At 40.2% G+C, this 18655-nt stretch overlaps 1 protein-coding gene across 4 annotated transcripts in view; it reads left to right on the top strand.

Moving 5' to 3' along the window:
- The window catches only part of LOC126853032 (uncharacterized), a 30833-nt gene extending 12773 nt beyond the window's left edge, over positions 1-18060 (top strand). For 2 of the 4 annotated variants that reach the window (XM_050598408.1, XM_050598409.1), the window contains exons 2-13: positions 3591-6176; positions 6280-6364; positions 6524-6680; positions 6848-6992; positions 7241-7288; positions 7559-8249; positions 8546-9036; positions 9128-10697; positions 10811-12430; positions 12653-12905; positions 13144-13281; positions 13515-18060. In XM_050598408.1, coding sequence (XP_050454365.1) covers positions 3907-6176; positions 6280-6364; positions 6524-6680; positions 6848-6992; positions 7241-7288; positions 7559-8249; positions 8546-9036; positions 9128-10697; positions 10811-12430; positions 12653-12905; positions 13144-13281; positions 13515-14059 — 8013 coding nt within the window. In that variant the 5' untranslated portion in view covers positions 3591-3906 and the 3' untranslated portion in view covers positions 14060-18060. The remainder of the gene's footprint in view (positions 1-3590; positions 6177-6279; positions 6365-6523; positions 6681-6847; positions 6993-7240; positions 7289-7558; positions 8250-8545; positions 9037-9127; positions 10698-10810; positions 12431-12652; positions 12906-13143; positions 13282-13514) is intronic. The other 2 variants (XM_050598411.1, XM_050598412.1) reach the window with 2 other exon arrangements.
- Positions 18061-18655: the final 595 nt, after the last annotated feature.

The raw sequence follows: 18655 nt of genomic DNA, 5'->3' as shown, positions 1-18655 counted from the left end.
GCGAGCGGATAAGAATTAAGATACGCGGTCCGTTTGAATCTCTGGCCGGCGACTCGATTCTCCTTTATGTATAATTAATTAAAGATCAAATTATGATGATTCACATCGCAATTATATTTTATCTCGCCTCTGCTTCCATATCCTCAGTACAATTTGTTAAATATTTTCGCAGATAAATCTTTCAATCGATTTATTGAAATATTTTTAATCGCGTTGATTAGGCTATTAAAATCATATTTTTTATATTTTGTTTTTTTTTTTTATATCTCCTCAATTGCGTATCGACATAATACGCTTAAATATTATTTGTTGTATCGTAGTTCGGAAACAAAGAAGTTTCCACACGTGATCGTAAATAATTCATGCTAACACTCGTCACGATGAGGTCATTGTTTCCAAGAGATAAATACGTAATAGGCGCTCCTTTGCTGCGCCTAAAGCGATTTACGTTGCAGAAATGCGTCTGTCACCTGCCAATGCCTTGTTAGAACATCGACATACGTCTTCGGTTCAAGCAAGAAGCTCGACTCTTGCTCGCACTCTATATAATATCAATCGATCAATAATTCTGATCCTTATTAAAATACATCGAGTTTGTATTTAAAAAAAAAAATAAAAAATAAAAAAAATCTCGAGAAAAACGGGAAATTAATTTAGCGTGCAATGGAGGAAATTGAAAATCTTTCGAGCGCGCGGAAGCACGCACATATTGCGAGTTGGGTATGGAAAATACGCGCGATTAAAATACGTGGGGGTCTCTATTTTCAAAAGGAGCGGGGCCTCGAGAGGTTGGAATTCGAACGATGGGGATGGCGCGAACAATAATCGGCTCGGGAATAATTTCGGTGCGAATCGATGTCGCGAGAGGAGGAGGGGGAGGGGGAGGAGGGGGAGGGTCGAGGCACGCCAAGTAGGTCGTCGCTGATCCCACTGCTGCCAACAACAACGTCGACGACGAGGAGCAACATCGACTTCAACCTCGTAGGCCGCCGCTAGAGCTAAGAGGGCTCGTTAATTCCTCGCGCGCGACAGCGTCCCTCCGTCGAGCGGATACTCGAAGCTAGGCTAGCGCGATGCAACCGATAAACGTTGCACGGGGACGAGGATCGATGACTCTTCCTAACGCTTATACGGAGCTCGAGAGAGCGGATAATCGCGAACTAGGGACACAACCAAGAGACTTTCCAAGATCGATACTCACCCTCACTTGCTTACAGCTCAAGATTTTAGATATCGATAGACTCTGTTGCTTGGAAAATATTACGCCGAGGAACGATTATCTCTTACGAGACCTACCGAAGTTATATACAATATATACAGATGCAATCGATGTATTTTTAATTATTTATATTATCTTTACCTTACATTACCTTTTTCGATTTATCTATTTATCAATATTTTATGCTACATGAATCTCTCAGAAACAAAATTGATGGATTTCATTTCTTTTTTTTTTAATTTCTGAATTTTAATAATATTATATATATAATACTCTATTTTAAAATAATAAAAAAATATAATCATAATTTTTGTTACGTATACGATGCTCTCTTTGCAAGAAATATTGTAGGTCGAATACTTGATATTAATATTTTACATAGGATATTATATTTTATTTAAAAAATAATATATAATATATTATTGAGTATTAATATTTTTATTAAATTTAATTCTCTCGCGCACACGTGGCTGTGTATGAACGTCACGATGATTTGTTCCGCGGAACGACTCTCTCTCTTTCTCTCTCTCTCTCTCTCTCTCTCTTGCGCGAACAATGCCATTCAAAAGTCGGTCACGAGAAAGAGAAAAGGGTTTCGCAAAATCTTCGCTCTTTAAGGTTCACTCGATGCAATCCTTCAGCTGCGAGGCATTCCAAAAATCGTACATACTTGGCGAGACTTTCTAATTCCCTCCTCGCGCTGTCTCTTCGATACGTCAACTGCAAATCACGCGCGCTTATTTATATGTTACTTCTGTAGCCAACTTTTTGGTGTTTTACGACCCCCTCGATCTTATCAATAACTCGATTTTGGAAATTATATATCGATTGTTCGCATATCGCTATCGATATTAACCTCGCCGTATAGTCATTCAATTTTTTAACCTTTGATGAAGATCGTTCATACAAGCGATAGGTTAACATTATAACTTAAGCTTTAGAAGATTGAGTGTCCAAGTAATTAATTGTGCTTAATAAGAATATTAAGATATAATTATTCAGACCTAAAACATCGTGAGGATTTCGAAGATCAGCTGATAACATAGTAATTGTAAAATCTGTGAAATGGGAAAACATCTCCATTGGATCTTAGTATTTTATTTTCCACATTTATTTTTCACATAGTATTTTACACATTTTTATATAATTCATAAGCGCATAAATGCCGTTATGTGCGACTGGACATTATATTTAGTCAAGAACACGGCTGCAATTTTTCTCCGGCAAGCCGCAAGTTGCGAAGGGAATCCGGCGAGATTTCGTCGGACTGTCTAAAATAATATTCGCAGTGATTCATATCTCTTAAAATTAAACACCAATATACGCACGTGATGCATAACCTCGACTAACTGACATTTACTTGATTGTACCTCGATGAAAGAATTATCGTCGAGAAGGAGATACTTCGATATTGTATTTCTTAACAAGTCGGATTACCATATATCTATTCGTAATAGAAAAAAGAAACGTCGTTGTCGCTCATAATCGTGCCAAACATGAGCGGATGCGTATGATAATTATGTGATTAAAGACAGTACGCTCCGCTAAGCTCGACGTAATTCATTATCTTGGACGATAACGCGCGTGTCATTCATCTTCCTTCTTCTGCATATTGGCGCGAGGCCGCGAATAATCGGATTATCGCAAGATCAAAATAATACACAGTATTTCAAGTAGACTTGCGGCGAAATAATTCGGGATACCCTTAAAGTATCGCGATTAAGATACGATGTTTTTTTCTAGATTATTTTATTTTCAAATGAAATGTCATCGAGCAGCTTATGGGCGCGCGCTAATTCGATATCGTTGAAATTCCGACACGCTTCCTTATTACGCGAGGGTAACGAGATACGAAAGTTGACGCCCGCAGTGGTGATCAATGACCGAGCAAACAGTCCGCGAGCGTGCGTGGCGTACTTTGTCGAGAGAAAGTTGTTCGGGAATCTGCGCTCCTTCAAGATCTCTCGCGCGCGCTTCCGTCTTTCTCGGACATCGTGTTGATTACGGAAGGGATGATATCGACTTTGAAAGACAATATCGCGTTTCTGTCGAGTCTTCTCGAAGCCGCAATCCGTCGTTGATCGACGAGTTTGGGACATTTCGGATGAAATTTGACGCCCCCGATGATTGTAGGTCTTGACTGAAATTAAAAAATCTTGAGATGTCTTTTTATGACTAAAAAATATATATTCTTGAAAGAATGTTCTTTTTTTATAGACTGAAATATTGTTAATCCATAACATTGCAATATATAATCCTTTCGATATATTGATTTCGAAATGATTGACGTCCGAAAAATAAAATTAACAATCTGCAAAGCTCAGCTTATTTGCAGACTCGAAAATGACCGATTTTAATTTTTTTGTTGCAGCGTATGGTTCACAGTCCTCAAATAGCCGAATCGAAAACTAGACTTGGTAAGGACAAAGCCGTACGAGGACGATAGCCAATTGTACCTGGGCCGATCGCGCAACTCACTCGCGAGTTTCCACTTGGTGTGCTTTCGCAAGGCTATCAAAACGTCGATCCCGTCGGTAATCAAGTTATCGGGGGGTGGAACAGCTGGCAGTGGGGAGCAAGTGTCCCCAGGGCCTGGCCCACCTCCCCCGGTGTCTCCGTTAGCCGGCGGTGATAATCGCAGCCACGAGAACGCAGCAGCGGCGGCGGCAAACAACGATAATGAAGCGATGCAAGTTACCGTTTCGACGGCGATTGGAACGAATAAATCTACGTCCGCGGAAATGGAAGAAGAATATGGGCAAGCCGCCGAAACCACCATGAGCTTCGTTCTGAAGCTGGATGTAGATGTAGAGGCCACGACGGCATCGGTAGTGGAGAATGTAACAAAGAGCGGCGAAGGGCAACCGCCAACGTTGTTGTTCGCCCGGGAAATATGGCGGTCCCAGGAACCAGCAATTGCCACTGATGCCAACAGCACCTCGACGGGGAACGCTGTAATGATTGCGAGCAGCGACGACGTCGCCGCGGCTGCTTGTGGTGGTAAGTCGCAATTGTTGCAGTGTCTGGAAGCGGCGACTACTCAGCAACCCACAGCGATGGCCGCTACTGCGTCTGCTCTTACGACAGTCAAGCCTGTGGTGACTTATCCAGTCGCCAAAGGTGCCAGGGAACAGGTGCAGAAAATGATCGCTGGTTCGCAAACCAACACTACGCAAGTGTTGACGACACGTGTCATCTCGCAAAAGATACCATCATCTAGCCAGGCGCAACCTGTTCCGTTGGCGATTCTCAATACCTCCCCTATATCAACTCAATCTCCTCTAGTAGCGAGCAATATGCAAGCTGCATTGCATCCCAAATTTCATCCTGTCTCTGTTCAACAGCACATTGTAGGCACCGCCGCAAGCGTGAAGACTATTGCTACGGCGGCGACGAATCTTCAAAGGATACAAGTAAAAACGGCACCTTCAAGTGTTATAACGAACAGCCAATCTGCGCAGAAGGGAAAAACCATAACGAATATGACTAATACTATTCAGTCTGCTGTCGGAACCGCGCAACGTAACAATTCTTTGTCCAGGGCACAGAACTTGCAAAAATCGCAGGTATTAACTAATCAGATTAATCAGGTGACAGTCAACAACCAGGCAACCGCGAATTCACAAAAGACTCAGCAGGCTAATCCGATGATACAAAAGACGATGCAGCCTGTCAACACGCAAAAGTCTGTTTGTAATAATCAGAAGGTTTCATCGCAGCTGTTGAGCAGCAGCCATCATCCAAATCATAAGACACAACAGCAACAAAATCTGCAGAAATTGCAGGGGTCCCAGAAAACTCTGTCAATGACTAGACAGCAGCAACAATTGACTGCACAACAGGTAAACAACGTTCCAAAGTCTAGTGGCCACGGTATACAAAAGATTCAGACATCCGGACAGCAGCCTACAATGAGCCAACAGCAGGTGCAGGCACCTCATCAGAGATCTCAATCGGTGGTGACCGGGCTGCAAAAATCCCAGACGATACTAAACACTAGTCGGGTACCAAGTGCAATGAGTAATGTCTGCAAAAGTAACAGCGTACCAAATATCTCCAAAATACCACCGCAAAATTCGAATGTACTTGGTAATAAACAGTCGCAGATACAGTCTCCGTCGACGCAATTCCAGCAGCAAATCATACAAACTTCGCAGCAGCAATTAGTGATGCAAAAGTCACAACAGCAACAGTCGACGAACGCAAATAATCTACAGGCTCAAAGAAATCACAGTATTACTAATATGCATCAAAAAGTGGTACCGAATAATCAAAGGACTCAAGCTGTGATAAATTCAAAAGTTCAGCAACAACCATTGCAACAGATGATGATGAGGGCAGGAATATCGAAGGGTCAGACCCCGCAAGCTTTACAGTCTACAGGCCTGAAAGGCGCTTCCCAAAAATTAATGAATCCCGTCAAAGGTACTACAAACTCCCAAAATAATGCCGTTCAACAATCTGCAGCACAGAGAAATAGTAATCTTGCTCAATCTATGAAGATTGTAACACAGCAACAACAGCAGCAACAACAACAGAACATAATCAATCCGCAGAACGCTCCGCAGAAACAACCCGGCTGTATCAAAACAATTCCGCCGCAGAAACCCGTACAGAGGAATCATACCCAGAAAGTTGGCGCCAGTGGCATTAAGACCTCATTGAACACAAACGTGTCAGCATTGACGAAGACTCAGGGTCCAACCGCAATACAGATTGCGCAAAAGGGATGTATCAAGACCTTATTGCAGCAAACAACTGCGGTCGCATCGTCCCCTATAATGACTGCGCACAAAAGCTCACCGATCAAGATTCAACCACAAGTGATACAGCAGAAGCAACTAATCATGGCGCCACAATATGCCCAACAAATCAGGCAACAGACTGGACAGATAAAGACCCTGTTGCCGGTATCCTCGACTGTGACCGAACTTCGTAAGGATCTCATTGAAGTCAAGTAAGTTCAAGCACAGACAACTAATCTTTTCTCTTTGTCTACATTAAGCGATTGCAATCTTAATCATGTTGAGCTAAAAACAATGTTTTTTTTTCTTTTGTAGAAATGAAACCGAGTTACGAATTTCCAAAGAAGAAGAACAAAATGCTCGTAAATCACCAGTGAGAAGAATGCCACTTCCTTATGAGGTACAAATCTATACATCGAAGCAATTCATTATCTTAGAAAGTTCTGTGAACTACATATCTATTTATGTTTTTTATAAAATTATGTATAATGTAATATTTTGCTTGGTTTAAAACAAATATCCTCGGTTAATAAATAAATACGTTCCCATCCAATTTCAGTGTCTTCAGTTTGTTCTCCAAGACCACAATTACGGAGCGCCACCGCCGCGAACTCCACCACCACCTCCGTCATCACCGCCTCATCCAAAGCAGCAACCCATTAATGGAGCTGGCAGTTCCACGGCCACCTCTCAACATTCTTATATTTTTAGTCCTGGTAATGCCTTTTATATCGTTACAACATTACATCAATTGTAAAATTGTCCGTTTTTTATTTTCAAGAAGAGATATTTTTGAGATTTTATGCAAATATCAGAATTATTTCTGATATTTTCTATGTTAATATACTGAAATTAATGATAATAAATGTTATTTACTTTGAAGTTGTGAGTAATACCAATACGGAGGATGACGCCGCCAGCACGATCAGTAGCGAAGCGGGACGAGAAGCGGAACCGGAAGGCGAAGAAACCGAAACGGCACCCGAAGGAGAAGGCGACGACGAAGACAGTGTCACTAGATGCATCTGGTAAGCTAACGATCGTTCTTAAGTTAGTTCTTAAGTATTGTTTATCTACAGCTTTAGCCTAATATACAACGCTGTATATTAGGCTAAAGCTGTAGATAAACAAATAGGGATATCATATAATTCGCGTAATATTATAATAATATTTAGTATATATTATAATATAATAATATATAGTATAATATTATAATAATATATAGTATAATATATAATTATATAATTATAATATATAATTATGTATATGATTTTAGTGACTTTGAACATGACGATGGATACATGATTTGTTGCGATCGATGCTTGTAAGTTATTAATAGTTTCAATATTAATATAAAATATAGATTAGAGAACAGAAAGCGAAAATATATAAAGAAACTTTATATATTCTCGCTTTGTAGTACTTTTTAATCTATATAAAAAATGTTTATATATTCTCGCTACATATTCATTAGAGAAGACATCCATTACAAATGAAATAAAATCATCTGGAAATTTGCAAGCCACAACTTCCCAGATGATAAAAAAATTATTTATATATTGAAGACTTTACCTAATCTCGATTACAATTGCAGAGTATGGCAACATGTCGATTGCATGGGCATAGACCGTTCAAACATTCCTGACGAGTATCTCTGCGAAAGATGTCGGCCACGACGAGTAGATAGACAGCGAGCCCGCGCTTTGCAAATGCGCAAACGCGAGGAGCTGCTCAATTCGGATACGTCATCTGACACGTCGTCCACCAGCTCAGCGGATACGGACGTTGGCTCGGTGAACGCGACGGTCCAGAAAAAACGTTCGCTACCGCAGCAGCAGCAGCCACCGTCACAAATTCCGCGACGCGGCAAGTCCGATGCGTCCACTCAGTCCGCACAGGTGCGAAGGCTGAATAATAACAATAATAATAATAACAATGTCGCGAAACGACAGAGAAGAGACTCGCATCCTCGACAATCGAGCGCAGTTCGCAAGAAAGAGAACACTACACCGAAACGAGGGCCCGGAAAACGCAAAGCTAAAAGAAGAATGAGTCTCGAGGATAAGGAGGAGGATGTGCAAGACGCTTGGGGCACCAACATTGCGCCCCTGAGACAGTGGATCGAGAGATACGAGGAAGCCGTCACAAATCATTATAGTCCCGAATTACGTGCCAGAATATCGAGCATCAAGGTTAACGGCACGCATAGCGATCTCAGACAGACTAACATGAATGTCATTGCCACCGGTAAATGCAGACTCAACGTGCACAGTAATAATCTCAGAGTAAGTAAAATATGGAAAAAAAAACTACAAAAATCTCGAGATATTTTTAAAATTATTTTAAGAATTTTTAAATTATTTTATTTTATATCTTTAATTATCTATTAAATTATTATCTTTTTTTGTTTCAATATTCACTAATATTCATCAAAATTATTCATCGCAATTCATTGAACTTTAGAATGAGATCGAGAATACATGTACAACATATCTTTTTCATCTATTAATTCTTGCTTTATATATGAAAACATACATATATCGATATTTGTTCTAAAACATTTTTTTTGTGACTGATGCAGTTTCTAGTGGCAACGATGTACCTTCCTCCAAACACCCCCGTCGTGGAGCTGCGTGGCAAGTATATGCTCAGTACGCAACATCGGTCGCAGCATCCGCAGGGTGGTAGACAGCATGCCCAGCGGCCGGGACCGTTCGTTTTCTTTTATCGTTTGCCACGCGACGGCACCGAAGTGTGCGTGGATACACGAACGTACGGGAACGATGCGAGGTTCGTGCGGCGTAGCTGCAAGCCAAACGCTGAAGTGAAACATTGCATCGAAAAGGGTACGCTGCATCTCTACATCGTAACAACCTGCGCGATAGAGAAAAATGCCGAGATAACGATCAAGCATGAGCAGCACGATCTATTATTGTCGCCCAATCCCGGCTCCTCTCCCGCGCTACCCATCGTGTGCGCGTGTAACAATTCGCGGGAATGTCAGATTGCCAATGTGGCGAACCAGCAACTGAACAGAAGAGGTAGCAACGGCGCTCTCGTCGAAAATGCCGAGTAAGTTCACATAATATAATAATATAGATAATAGGATCAAATAACACGTGATATATATATATTTCATCATGTATTTTTGTTACGTACGTAGTGGCAGAGAACGGAGACGGCGAGGTAGGAGGAACACCGTCTGCGAGGAAACCGATCCTGCGCCACCGGTAGTTCCTACGAGTATCACGCAACAACAAGTCACTTCGACCGTGACATCATCCGCACCATCGATGGTGACTGTCACGACGCCGAGAAAAACTATTACGACCACGGTTACCGTTTCAACGACTCGTCAAATGCCGAAGGAGGAACCTACCGCGATCGTAACGAACGTGCAACCTCAAACGTCACCTATTTTAAGCCAACCGCCGGTGACAACGCCAGAAACGAAAAAGGATAAAAAGAAGATGACGCGGGAGGAAAGAAAGATGGAGGCGATCATGAAGGCCATTGAGAGAATGGAAAAAGCAGAACAGAGGAAGCAGGAGGTGCAAGCGAGAAATGCACAACGAAAAGAGTCTAGTGGCACACACAGCGACAATGAAGATAATAATCCGATGACGGGACAGTCGTCCAAGAGTGGTAAACAAACAAATTCGGATAGACCATTACGACGGAAGAGGAGAAAAGGTCGAGCGAGGACGACGAGCACGTCTCAATCGCAGAATAATAGTCGGAGAACGAGATTGAATTCGGCTGAGTCTGACGTGTCCTCTGGAGACGAAAGCAATTCCATGCAGTCGCCACCTCTACTGGGTCGTCCGCCCAGCCGGGAAGTTCCCTATTCGTCGCATCTACATACGCCGGCCAAGAATACGATCACGATGGGAGACAGTACGAACAGCATAGGACCATCATCCGGTAGTCATCACAGTGGAATTCCTACAGCGGCTGGTTTACTATTGGCCCTGGCGAATTCCAATGCTCCGGGCCCTCCAAGTTCACCGCCGCTGCAGCAACCCACTCCTGTCAAGAGTCCTACTTGCGACAGTGGGGCTAGTAGTAGCTCGCAAAGTTCCACGCCACCCACACCGCTGTCATCCGCCTGCTTGTTGGTGGCCGCGGCGGTTGGCCCGCTGGCACCAGGTTTTAAATTCCCAAAAACGAAGAAGGTACTGATGAACGAATGGCTGAAGGAATCGCCCGATCCGCCCCAGGCCAATGTATCCCAGGTGTCGCCGCTGCCGGCTCTACCTTCAGCGCCGACTTTACAAAATTCCATGAATCATCCGCTATGTAGCAGACATTTCCCGCCGTTGCCGACAGATCCAACGGCGGAATTCCTCTCACAGAGTTACGCAGCCAAGAGCTTAGCCACTCTCGTACAAGCCGCCAATTCGGTTAGCGGTATATGCGATTCTCCACCGCAACGGAGACAGCAACAGCAGGCTGTTGCCGCTTCTGGAAATAACAACAATAACAACGGCGGTAATTGTCCCACGGGCTCGGCAAAGAAGCGGTGGCTACGTCAGGCAATTTCGGAGGAATGCGATTCGCCCAATAGCCGGCCTGAAAGTCCGCCGTCGCTCAGCGAAACAGTGGCACCCCCCAAGAAGCGAAGAATAGCTCGGGAGAGTCTATCATCGGAAAATTATACTCCGCCGACAACGCCGACTATGTTACTACCAACTGAAGCAGCATCTAACAGCAGATCGCTATGTCCCGCTGAGGTAAGTCTCGCATCAATATATTTCAGCATTTGAATGTTATAATATTCTAATGCGTCTAAATGTGAAATTTGATTCGACATTTTTTAATAGTATCAAAATTACTGTTTTTCTAGGATGATTACGCGGAACGCGCACAGTCACCTTTTGTAGAGCAGAATGACGAGATGCATTATGAATCGGAATCTATGAAAGAAGAGGTTAAGGTTGATAGCAGACCGGTAGATTCCGATGATCCAGTTCGAAAGAAACTCTCGATTGATATTTTTCCTCAATCAGATTTTTACATAAAGCGTGAAGAAAAAATGGAATGCTCGGATATCGTTAAAATGGACATTTCTCCCGCGATGAAAACAGAAAGTGCTACGATAAAGGAAGAAAAAGTTTTTCAAAAGTGGGAAAAAGGTGATATCAAAACCGAATGTAATTATGGTCCATTGGATCCGAAAATATTTGCAAAGATTCAAAAAGTCGTAGAAAGCGGAGTGTCGTTCAGTGATTTGAATTTGAAAAAAGAACCTTTCATAAAGAAAGAGGGTCAAGGCACAGTCGAGATAATCCATAACAATGTAAGGCATACCGAAATAGAAGAATATCCATCTCCCATGGCATCCGATGAAATTCTGGAGCAACGAATTACCGAGTTGCAGCTGGAGTTTGATGGCATGGACGAAATCGCATTGAATGTTGCCAGTAACGAAAATAAGAAATCCAATAGCGAGGATAAAGAATCTGAAGCCGCTACAAAGTGTCAAGAAATCGTTATCGAGAAATCGGACGATAATGTGTCCATCGACGAGTTCGACGTCGAAGCGCAGATGAAGAAGATCACGGGCGACGATGGTAACGACTATCAAGAGAAAATTGACACGAGTTCGGAGAAAGACAAAAGCATGGATGGAATAGAGGGATTGATGGAAAGCTCGAAGGAGGATTCAGATTCGGAAGATAAGGATATAGACGACGACAAGTACTGCGAATCATCTTTTAAATTATTTGATGTCAAACATGAAGAAACGTCTTTCAACGAACTGGACACTAAGCCCGATATCAAATTGGAACAGATTACCATTACGGAAGATGACGCGAAAGAAACGGTTAAGAGAGATACGAACGACGAGGCTTCGAAAGAGATCTCCAAGACAGAACAATCGTGCGTCTTCACCGCTTTGTCCGAGGAGTCTATTTTTGAATCGGCTTCTTCGAACGCAGAGTCCATCTCAGATCCTCCCAAGATCTTCCATTCGATTCCACCATTGAGCGAGCGCATTCGCAAGAAGACCGATCCGGCAGTTGCGCCGAAAACGGCCAAGATGGATTTTGAGGCAGCCATCATTGAATCCACGATAAGCATGGACACAGTGGAAGAATCGACGAACGGCGAGGAGAAATCGATGCTGTCGACTGCGTTGCGCGAGCTCCTGGAAGCGAAACTGGACGACGAACCTGAAGTAATAAAAAATGACATTGATAACGAGATTAGCGCATCGTCACAAGTAACTCAACCAAAATCAGACATCTCCCCTGAACATAGCCTAGACACGGTACAAGGCTCGGCCATGATTCAAGAAGCCCCTCCGAAGCTGGAAGAGGCTCCCGCCAAAAAGGACGAGGAGACCAAACCTAAGGAAATAAAACGATTGAAAGATCCGAGGACCGTCGTACCGAATAACATGCCTGCACCGCCGGCCTTTAAATCGGACGCTCTTCCTCCCGTCAAGCGCAAGGTTAGAACGGTAGGACTGTAGTAAAATTTTTTTATGTTGCTAAGGAATTAGTGTATTCCGTTGTTTCCTTTCTTTATCAACATTTATCCGTACTATTACACGTCCAGCGTAGTGCAAAACCAAATATAATTTCTTCGCTCGCTTTATCCTTGCTTTCGCCTTTTTAAATTGATGTCCGTGACGAAAGATGGCAAATATATTATAGAAAAATATTTTCATTTACTTTTTTAGTTATCCATATCGGAATATCGCAAACGCAAACAACAATCGTCCGGAGGAACTGGAGCCGAGCCGGAATCGTCGAAAGATGATTCCACCGCGGATAAAAGCGGAACGCGAGGTAGATCAGATAGCACCAGCAGTGGCACCTCTTCGCTCAGTTCCGACGAGGAGGGTTCCAAGGCATCTGCTGCCCTTGATTTACCGGGCGTTACCACGTTAACGCTCTTCCCAAACGCCACCAATGAAAATGATGAAAAGAAAGGTAATAATACAAATACTTGTCTAGTATACAAAATTTATTAATTGATAAAGAGAAAGAAAGAGAGAGAAAGTATGTGAATTTTTACAGGATTATGTAATATTTCTCTAAAAAAATTCTTAAATTTAGAATATAAACTCACGCATATATATACATATATATATGTATATATATAAAAGCTCCCGTGGTATTCTCTTGCTTTTATTTAACGCGATTAAAACGAGATTAATATTCGAATCAGGTGGCGAGGAGGGTACAATCGGTTGGTCCGCGGCGCCAACTCTGGTAGAACGTCAACGAGAAAATCTCACTGAGCGGTTAAAACGCGAATTCGGATTGTTTCTCAGTGACGACGAAGAGGAGAGAGCTCGTAAGCATGGTACGCACCGAGTTAAAATTTATAATTCAGCATATTTAAAAAATATGTATGCGAGCGAAAGGGAGAATATAACTTGAAGAATTATATTCAGGGAATAAATTTTGAAGAGAATAGAATTAATTTCTATTTCGCAACGTTTAAAAAACTTATGACAATAGTACTATAAAATTAAACTATTTTACTAGTTTTTTGTTTTCCTGTATTAACTCTATTTCTTTTTGTCTGGCTTATAGGTTTGACAGCTGAGGCGATATTGAAGGCACACAAATCTCCGCCTCAGAATTTGGTCTCTAGCACCCCACCGGGATATCCCGGATTGCAACAATTACCACCTCAGCCGTACATACCGCCACCCGGCTCCGCGTCCATTCACTACCCCCAGTTCCAGAGTAGCAAACCCGGTTCAGTCCAGTATCCGAATTTTGTGATACCCCCGCAGACCACCGCGACTCAACAGCCGATATATGGCACGACCGTGCCGTCGCAAACGGGTGGAGCTGCCAACAAGCAAGTGCAACAGCAATTTTTGGTACCACAAGCGTCCCAAGCGCCGCCAGGTTCCAATCCGTATCCACCGCCGCAATTCGTGCCGCCGCCGCCGCCGCCACCAGTAACGGCGGCAACGGCAACGGTGCCCGCGGCGACTACGGGAATAGCGGTATCCAAGTTCTCGTCAACGACACCACCGCCAACAGGCAACCAAGTGTACCCTCCCGCTGCGCCATCGGGACAGCCGCAAAAACCATTTTTCAATCATCCAGCACCGCCGAGATCGTAACCGGCAGAAAAGGGTAGGATTGTTTAAAGTTCTCAAATTCCAAATTGATATCATTTCACGTTCTCGATCGGGTGCGATGCCGTAGAACCTGCTTGCTCCCATCGTGCGCGGTTTTTCTTTCTAGGAAGAAAAAATACGAATTCGAGCTAAACCTTCTTGATATTGGAAGTTCACATTCTCTCTTGCTGTAAGATAATATATACATTTATCATTTCGCGCATGTGCGAAGAAAACAGAGACAAAATGTAAGAATGCGCGAAGTCGCACATATGTAAAATTCCAATAGTTGCACTAAATAATTAGAAGAAGCGGAGTTTAGTTTGTCGTCAATCGCTTCCAGAATCGTCGCGCACATATTTAAAAAGTTTAATCAATAGATAATTTGATGGTTCTTCTCTCAAAATATTTTACGGAAATCGCGCGGTGGCCTAAAGATGATAGCTGAATATTTCAAGGATATATAACGGCACGCATTTTAAGTAGCATATATTTAGAGTATATCCGGGAAACTCTCTTTGATGGCCAAAAGTGTATTCGATGAACGAACGTACACTTTTTATACCGGCAATATGCGGTGCCCTAAAATGTTTATATTAATCATCGTAGTCTACACACACACACACAATTTTGATAAGATTAAAGTTGGAAGCGCGCTCGCGAGTAAGACCGATATTTTGATTCTCGTGATATATCCCTTTTAAGAACAGTTATCATTATATACAATGTGCACACCTTGTATCATTCAACTTGTCTCTATGTACATGTATATACATATGCATATGCATATATACACACATATGTATATAAATATATATATATATATATATATATATATATGCACACACACACACACACACACACACACACACACACACACACACACACACACACACACACACACACACACACACACACACACACACACACACACACACACACACACACACATATATATATATATATATATATGTAAAGTTTGCATAATATTAATAATATACGAAGTTATATATTTAACGAAGCTATATTTAGACTAGTCCGTAGAAACGCAATTACTCTCTAATAATCTCAACACAACTATTCTAATAGATATACAAGCTAGTACTATGTTGTGCAGTTTTTTGTAGGAAAGGCAAAAGGGAGCGTGGAATTCTCTATATTTTATATTTCACTGTAAAATGATAGATTATTTATAATAAAGAGTAAATGTTGAAATTTATGCTTGAGTTCTATTTTGGAAATTTGAAAGTCAGGTTATTTCGTTTATTTTTCGTACACAGGGTGACGCGTTATCGATATAATAAACATTTTCTTCCTTTTAGCGTTAATATTTTATTTAAATATGTTATTAATTCTGAATCCATATATCGGGACCGATATTAATATTGTAAGGAAATGTAGAACGATTACTATTATACGATAAATTGTACAATGTAACTGTGCGTTTTCTTTTTGTCGACGCTTTGAGCGATATGGAATATATTTTTAGTCACACCAAAAAAAGCGAAAGAAATTCAACGATATTTTATTTATGAATTCCTTTATTTTTTTTTTAAGTTAATCTCCCGAAACTTTATTCGCTCACATTCAACATTCATTCAAGTACAAAACTTACAAAGTGGTAAAAAAAGTGTATTAAAAAAATGATATAGAGAGATATATATATAAATTGCGAGATAAATTAAATTCAGAGAGAGAAAATTTAGAAAGAGAGAAAGAGAGAAAATTAGGCTATTTTGTAACGAGAAAAGTGCTTCTTCTTATTTAGTCCATGAAACAAAAAAAGAACACGATTGTTAGTGAAAATATGCGTTCTTTCTTCTTTGCGTGAAAAACTGCGGGCAGCGCATTGCGTTTAATTTTGTGCGATATCGTTAAGATTTGTAACACAATGACGAGAAGCAATTGCTTTTAAACTTGAAATTACAACGTAGTAGTTTTCTATTTGCAACGTCGACCCGGTGTACACGCGTGTAATTGAAATTATATATATTGTACTTTATATGTGTAATTAAAATTATTATATATATAACGTATATCAGAAAAAGAAGAGTTACGGATTTGGAGGGTGCGTGATTATTATAGGTGTACATTAGTATGTTATTACTTGTTGAAGACGAGAAGAAGCCAAGTTTCGCATTTCTTTAATTCGTAAGTTAATTTTCATCTGTTTGTATGATATTAACATATTGTTTATTGTATTTTCGGTCACAGACACTTGCAAGAGGGCGAACAATGGTGAATATTATTATAAAAGAAAACAACGACGAATACTTCTCGCTGGAAATACTCCCTGCGATATATTTAAGATTTCGCTGTACTCTATAACAGTCATAGTTATTTACTTTCCGCAGCAATAGAAATGTTGTGAACACGTGTCGCTCGCAAACTAATTATAGTACAATATTAGAGGCGGTACAATCTTAGAGAGACTCTCGTAAAAATTATAGCTGTGTTACAGGTGCTCAAGGTACCTCGCGTCAAGCGACTAATTAGAATCGATTCAATGAGAGAGAAGGCATCGTGAACTTATATTTAGCAAACATCTTGAGAGAGCATTGGCAGAGAAAAGTAAATATATATCTTAATTTATTATTCAGAAAATAAATATATAGTTGCGTTATTTTTATTTTTTTAATATCTTCTCAGTTTTAATTTACACGATTCCTTAGTCGCAAATATATAACTATGGCTGCAGTCCATGTGTCACTAAATTCTTTGTGAGAAGCTGTCGAAGATGAAGCGAAAAAACATCTGGCGCATTCGATCCAGTGGATCGTATCCATTGTGTGATTCGCGATCAAAATTCCACCTGAACGAAAATGCAAAACATATGTAACGCATGGAGTTTTCGAAACGTGTATAAAGGAAGAAACAATTGTGCGATTTCAATCATCGGTTCTTAAGCAAATATCAAAGTTTAGAGATCTGTGATTAGGAAGTAAGAGGGCAAAAAAAATTAAGTTATAATATGTATTTATGTATTCTCTGCGAAAGTATTTCAATGGAATTCTCTTCTGAGCGCATATATGTACGGTTCTCCTATGATCGAAAGCAATGAGAGAAGCACAGAGGGAGAGCCCTTTTTATATTGCGTTCGGCTGCGATTTCAAAATGTAAACAGACATATTTTTGGCATTTGGTGTTTACTTTGTACTTTAGCTGATATTTTGTAATAATAAAAGAAAAAAGAAACGTGTGTGTACTAATGTAAGTTATAAATTGCCGCGGATGGCGTAACATCAGATACGGAGAGAGAATGGTGGGCAGTGTACAGCTCATGTTCGCCATCCGAGTTACAATGAGAACATGTAAATATTTTTGTAACATAACTTTAAATATATACATATATCTATATATATACACACACACATATATATATACATATAAATATATATCTATATATTAATCTTTCTCTATCCTCTTTAATCTTTGATGAAATCCGTAAGATAAGATACAAGCATATGATTGCTTTGCAGCTAAATCTGTATGTTTATTGTCCGTTGTACAATTCTCCTACATATATAGCTCGTACTATATATATATATCTGTATAATGACATTCTGATAAAGAGAGCAGGCAAAAACAAGCGACTTTGTTATTAAAGGTATCTGATAGTATAAAGCAACTCGTTAGAGATAATCGTTTCAATGTTGTAAATAAGAGAGTACACACAGAGAGAGCATAGCAGTTATATATATATATATTATATTATATATTATATTAATATTATATATTATTATATTCAACTTTATAAAATAGGCTGAGAACATAATTTTTTTATTTGCGATTCACTGTTACATGTATGTGCCTAGTTATAGCCATGTTACATTATTATCTATTACATTGTACGATAATTTAATCAACGTACTACCGATTATAATAAATGTATAACAAGTTCTTCGATATCAAACTCTACACGATATATATTATTATAACGTGTAAAGAGCTCATATTTAGGCATACGTGAAATTTAATAAATCGGAATACATTTTACGAATTAACACTGTTATTCGTATGCATCCTCGCTTTATCCTGCGTATGTTTACCGTAAGAACGTTATTCGATGACAGTTTTGTTTTTTAATCGAGCGCGAAAAAAAATATATATCATTTAAAATACGATAAAATTATCGAGATTGAAAACAAAAAGAGCATAAGAACCGTGCGTTATTAATACCAAGGCGTTACTTATTGCATTATTATCATTGTTGTAGATAACAACTTATCTACTTCTTGTCTCTTCGGCAATAATAAGTATTTGTCCCGCGTTATCGATACTAATTATACTATCCCAGAGAGCAAACTTCACTTTAGTGTTTTATTATCATTTTATTTTTACGAAAATACACTTAATGCTTGTATGCGCTTGTATTCGCATTATCAAAATTGATAATTTACAACAGTGACAATTTATCACTGGCAAATGTTACATTTCATTTGGTGTTTCAAAAGATTCTCAAAGAGAAACTCGTGTCGAGAGACTTCGAAATTTGAAAGAAAAAATTACAACTTTACTCTTAAATCACGTCATGCAATCTTGACGTGTATAAATACAAAAAAGGGAGGAGAAAAATATCTTGACATTTTTTAAACAAAA

Source organism: Cataglyphis hispanica, chromosome 11 (assembly GCF_021464435.1).
Source record: "Cataglyphis hispanica isolate Lineage 1 chromosome 11, ULB_Chis1_1.0, whole genome shotgun sequence".
NCBI classification, from domain to species: Eukaryota; Metazoa; Arthropoda; class Insecta; order Hymenoptera; family Formicidae; genus Cataglyphis; species Cataglyphis hispanica.
The sequence above is the reverse complement of the archived record's forward strand: the minus strand, read 5'-3'. Positions and strand labels throughout refer to the sequence as shown.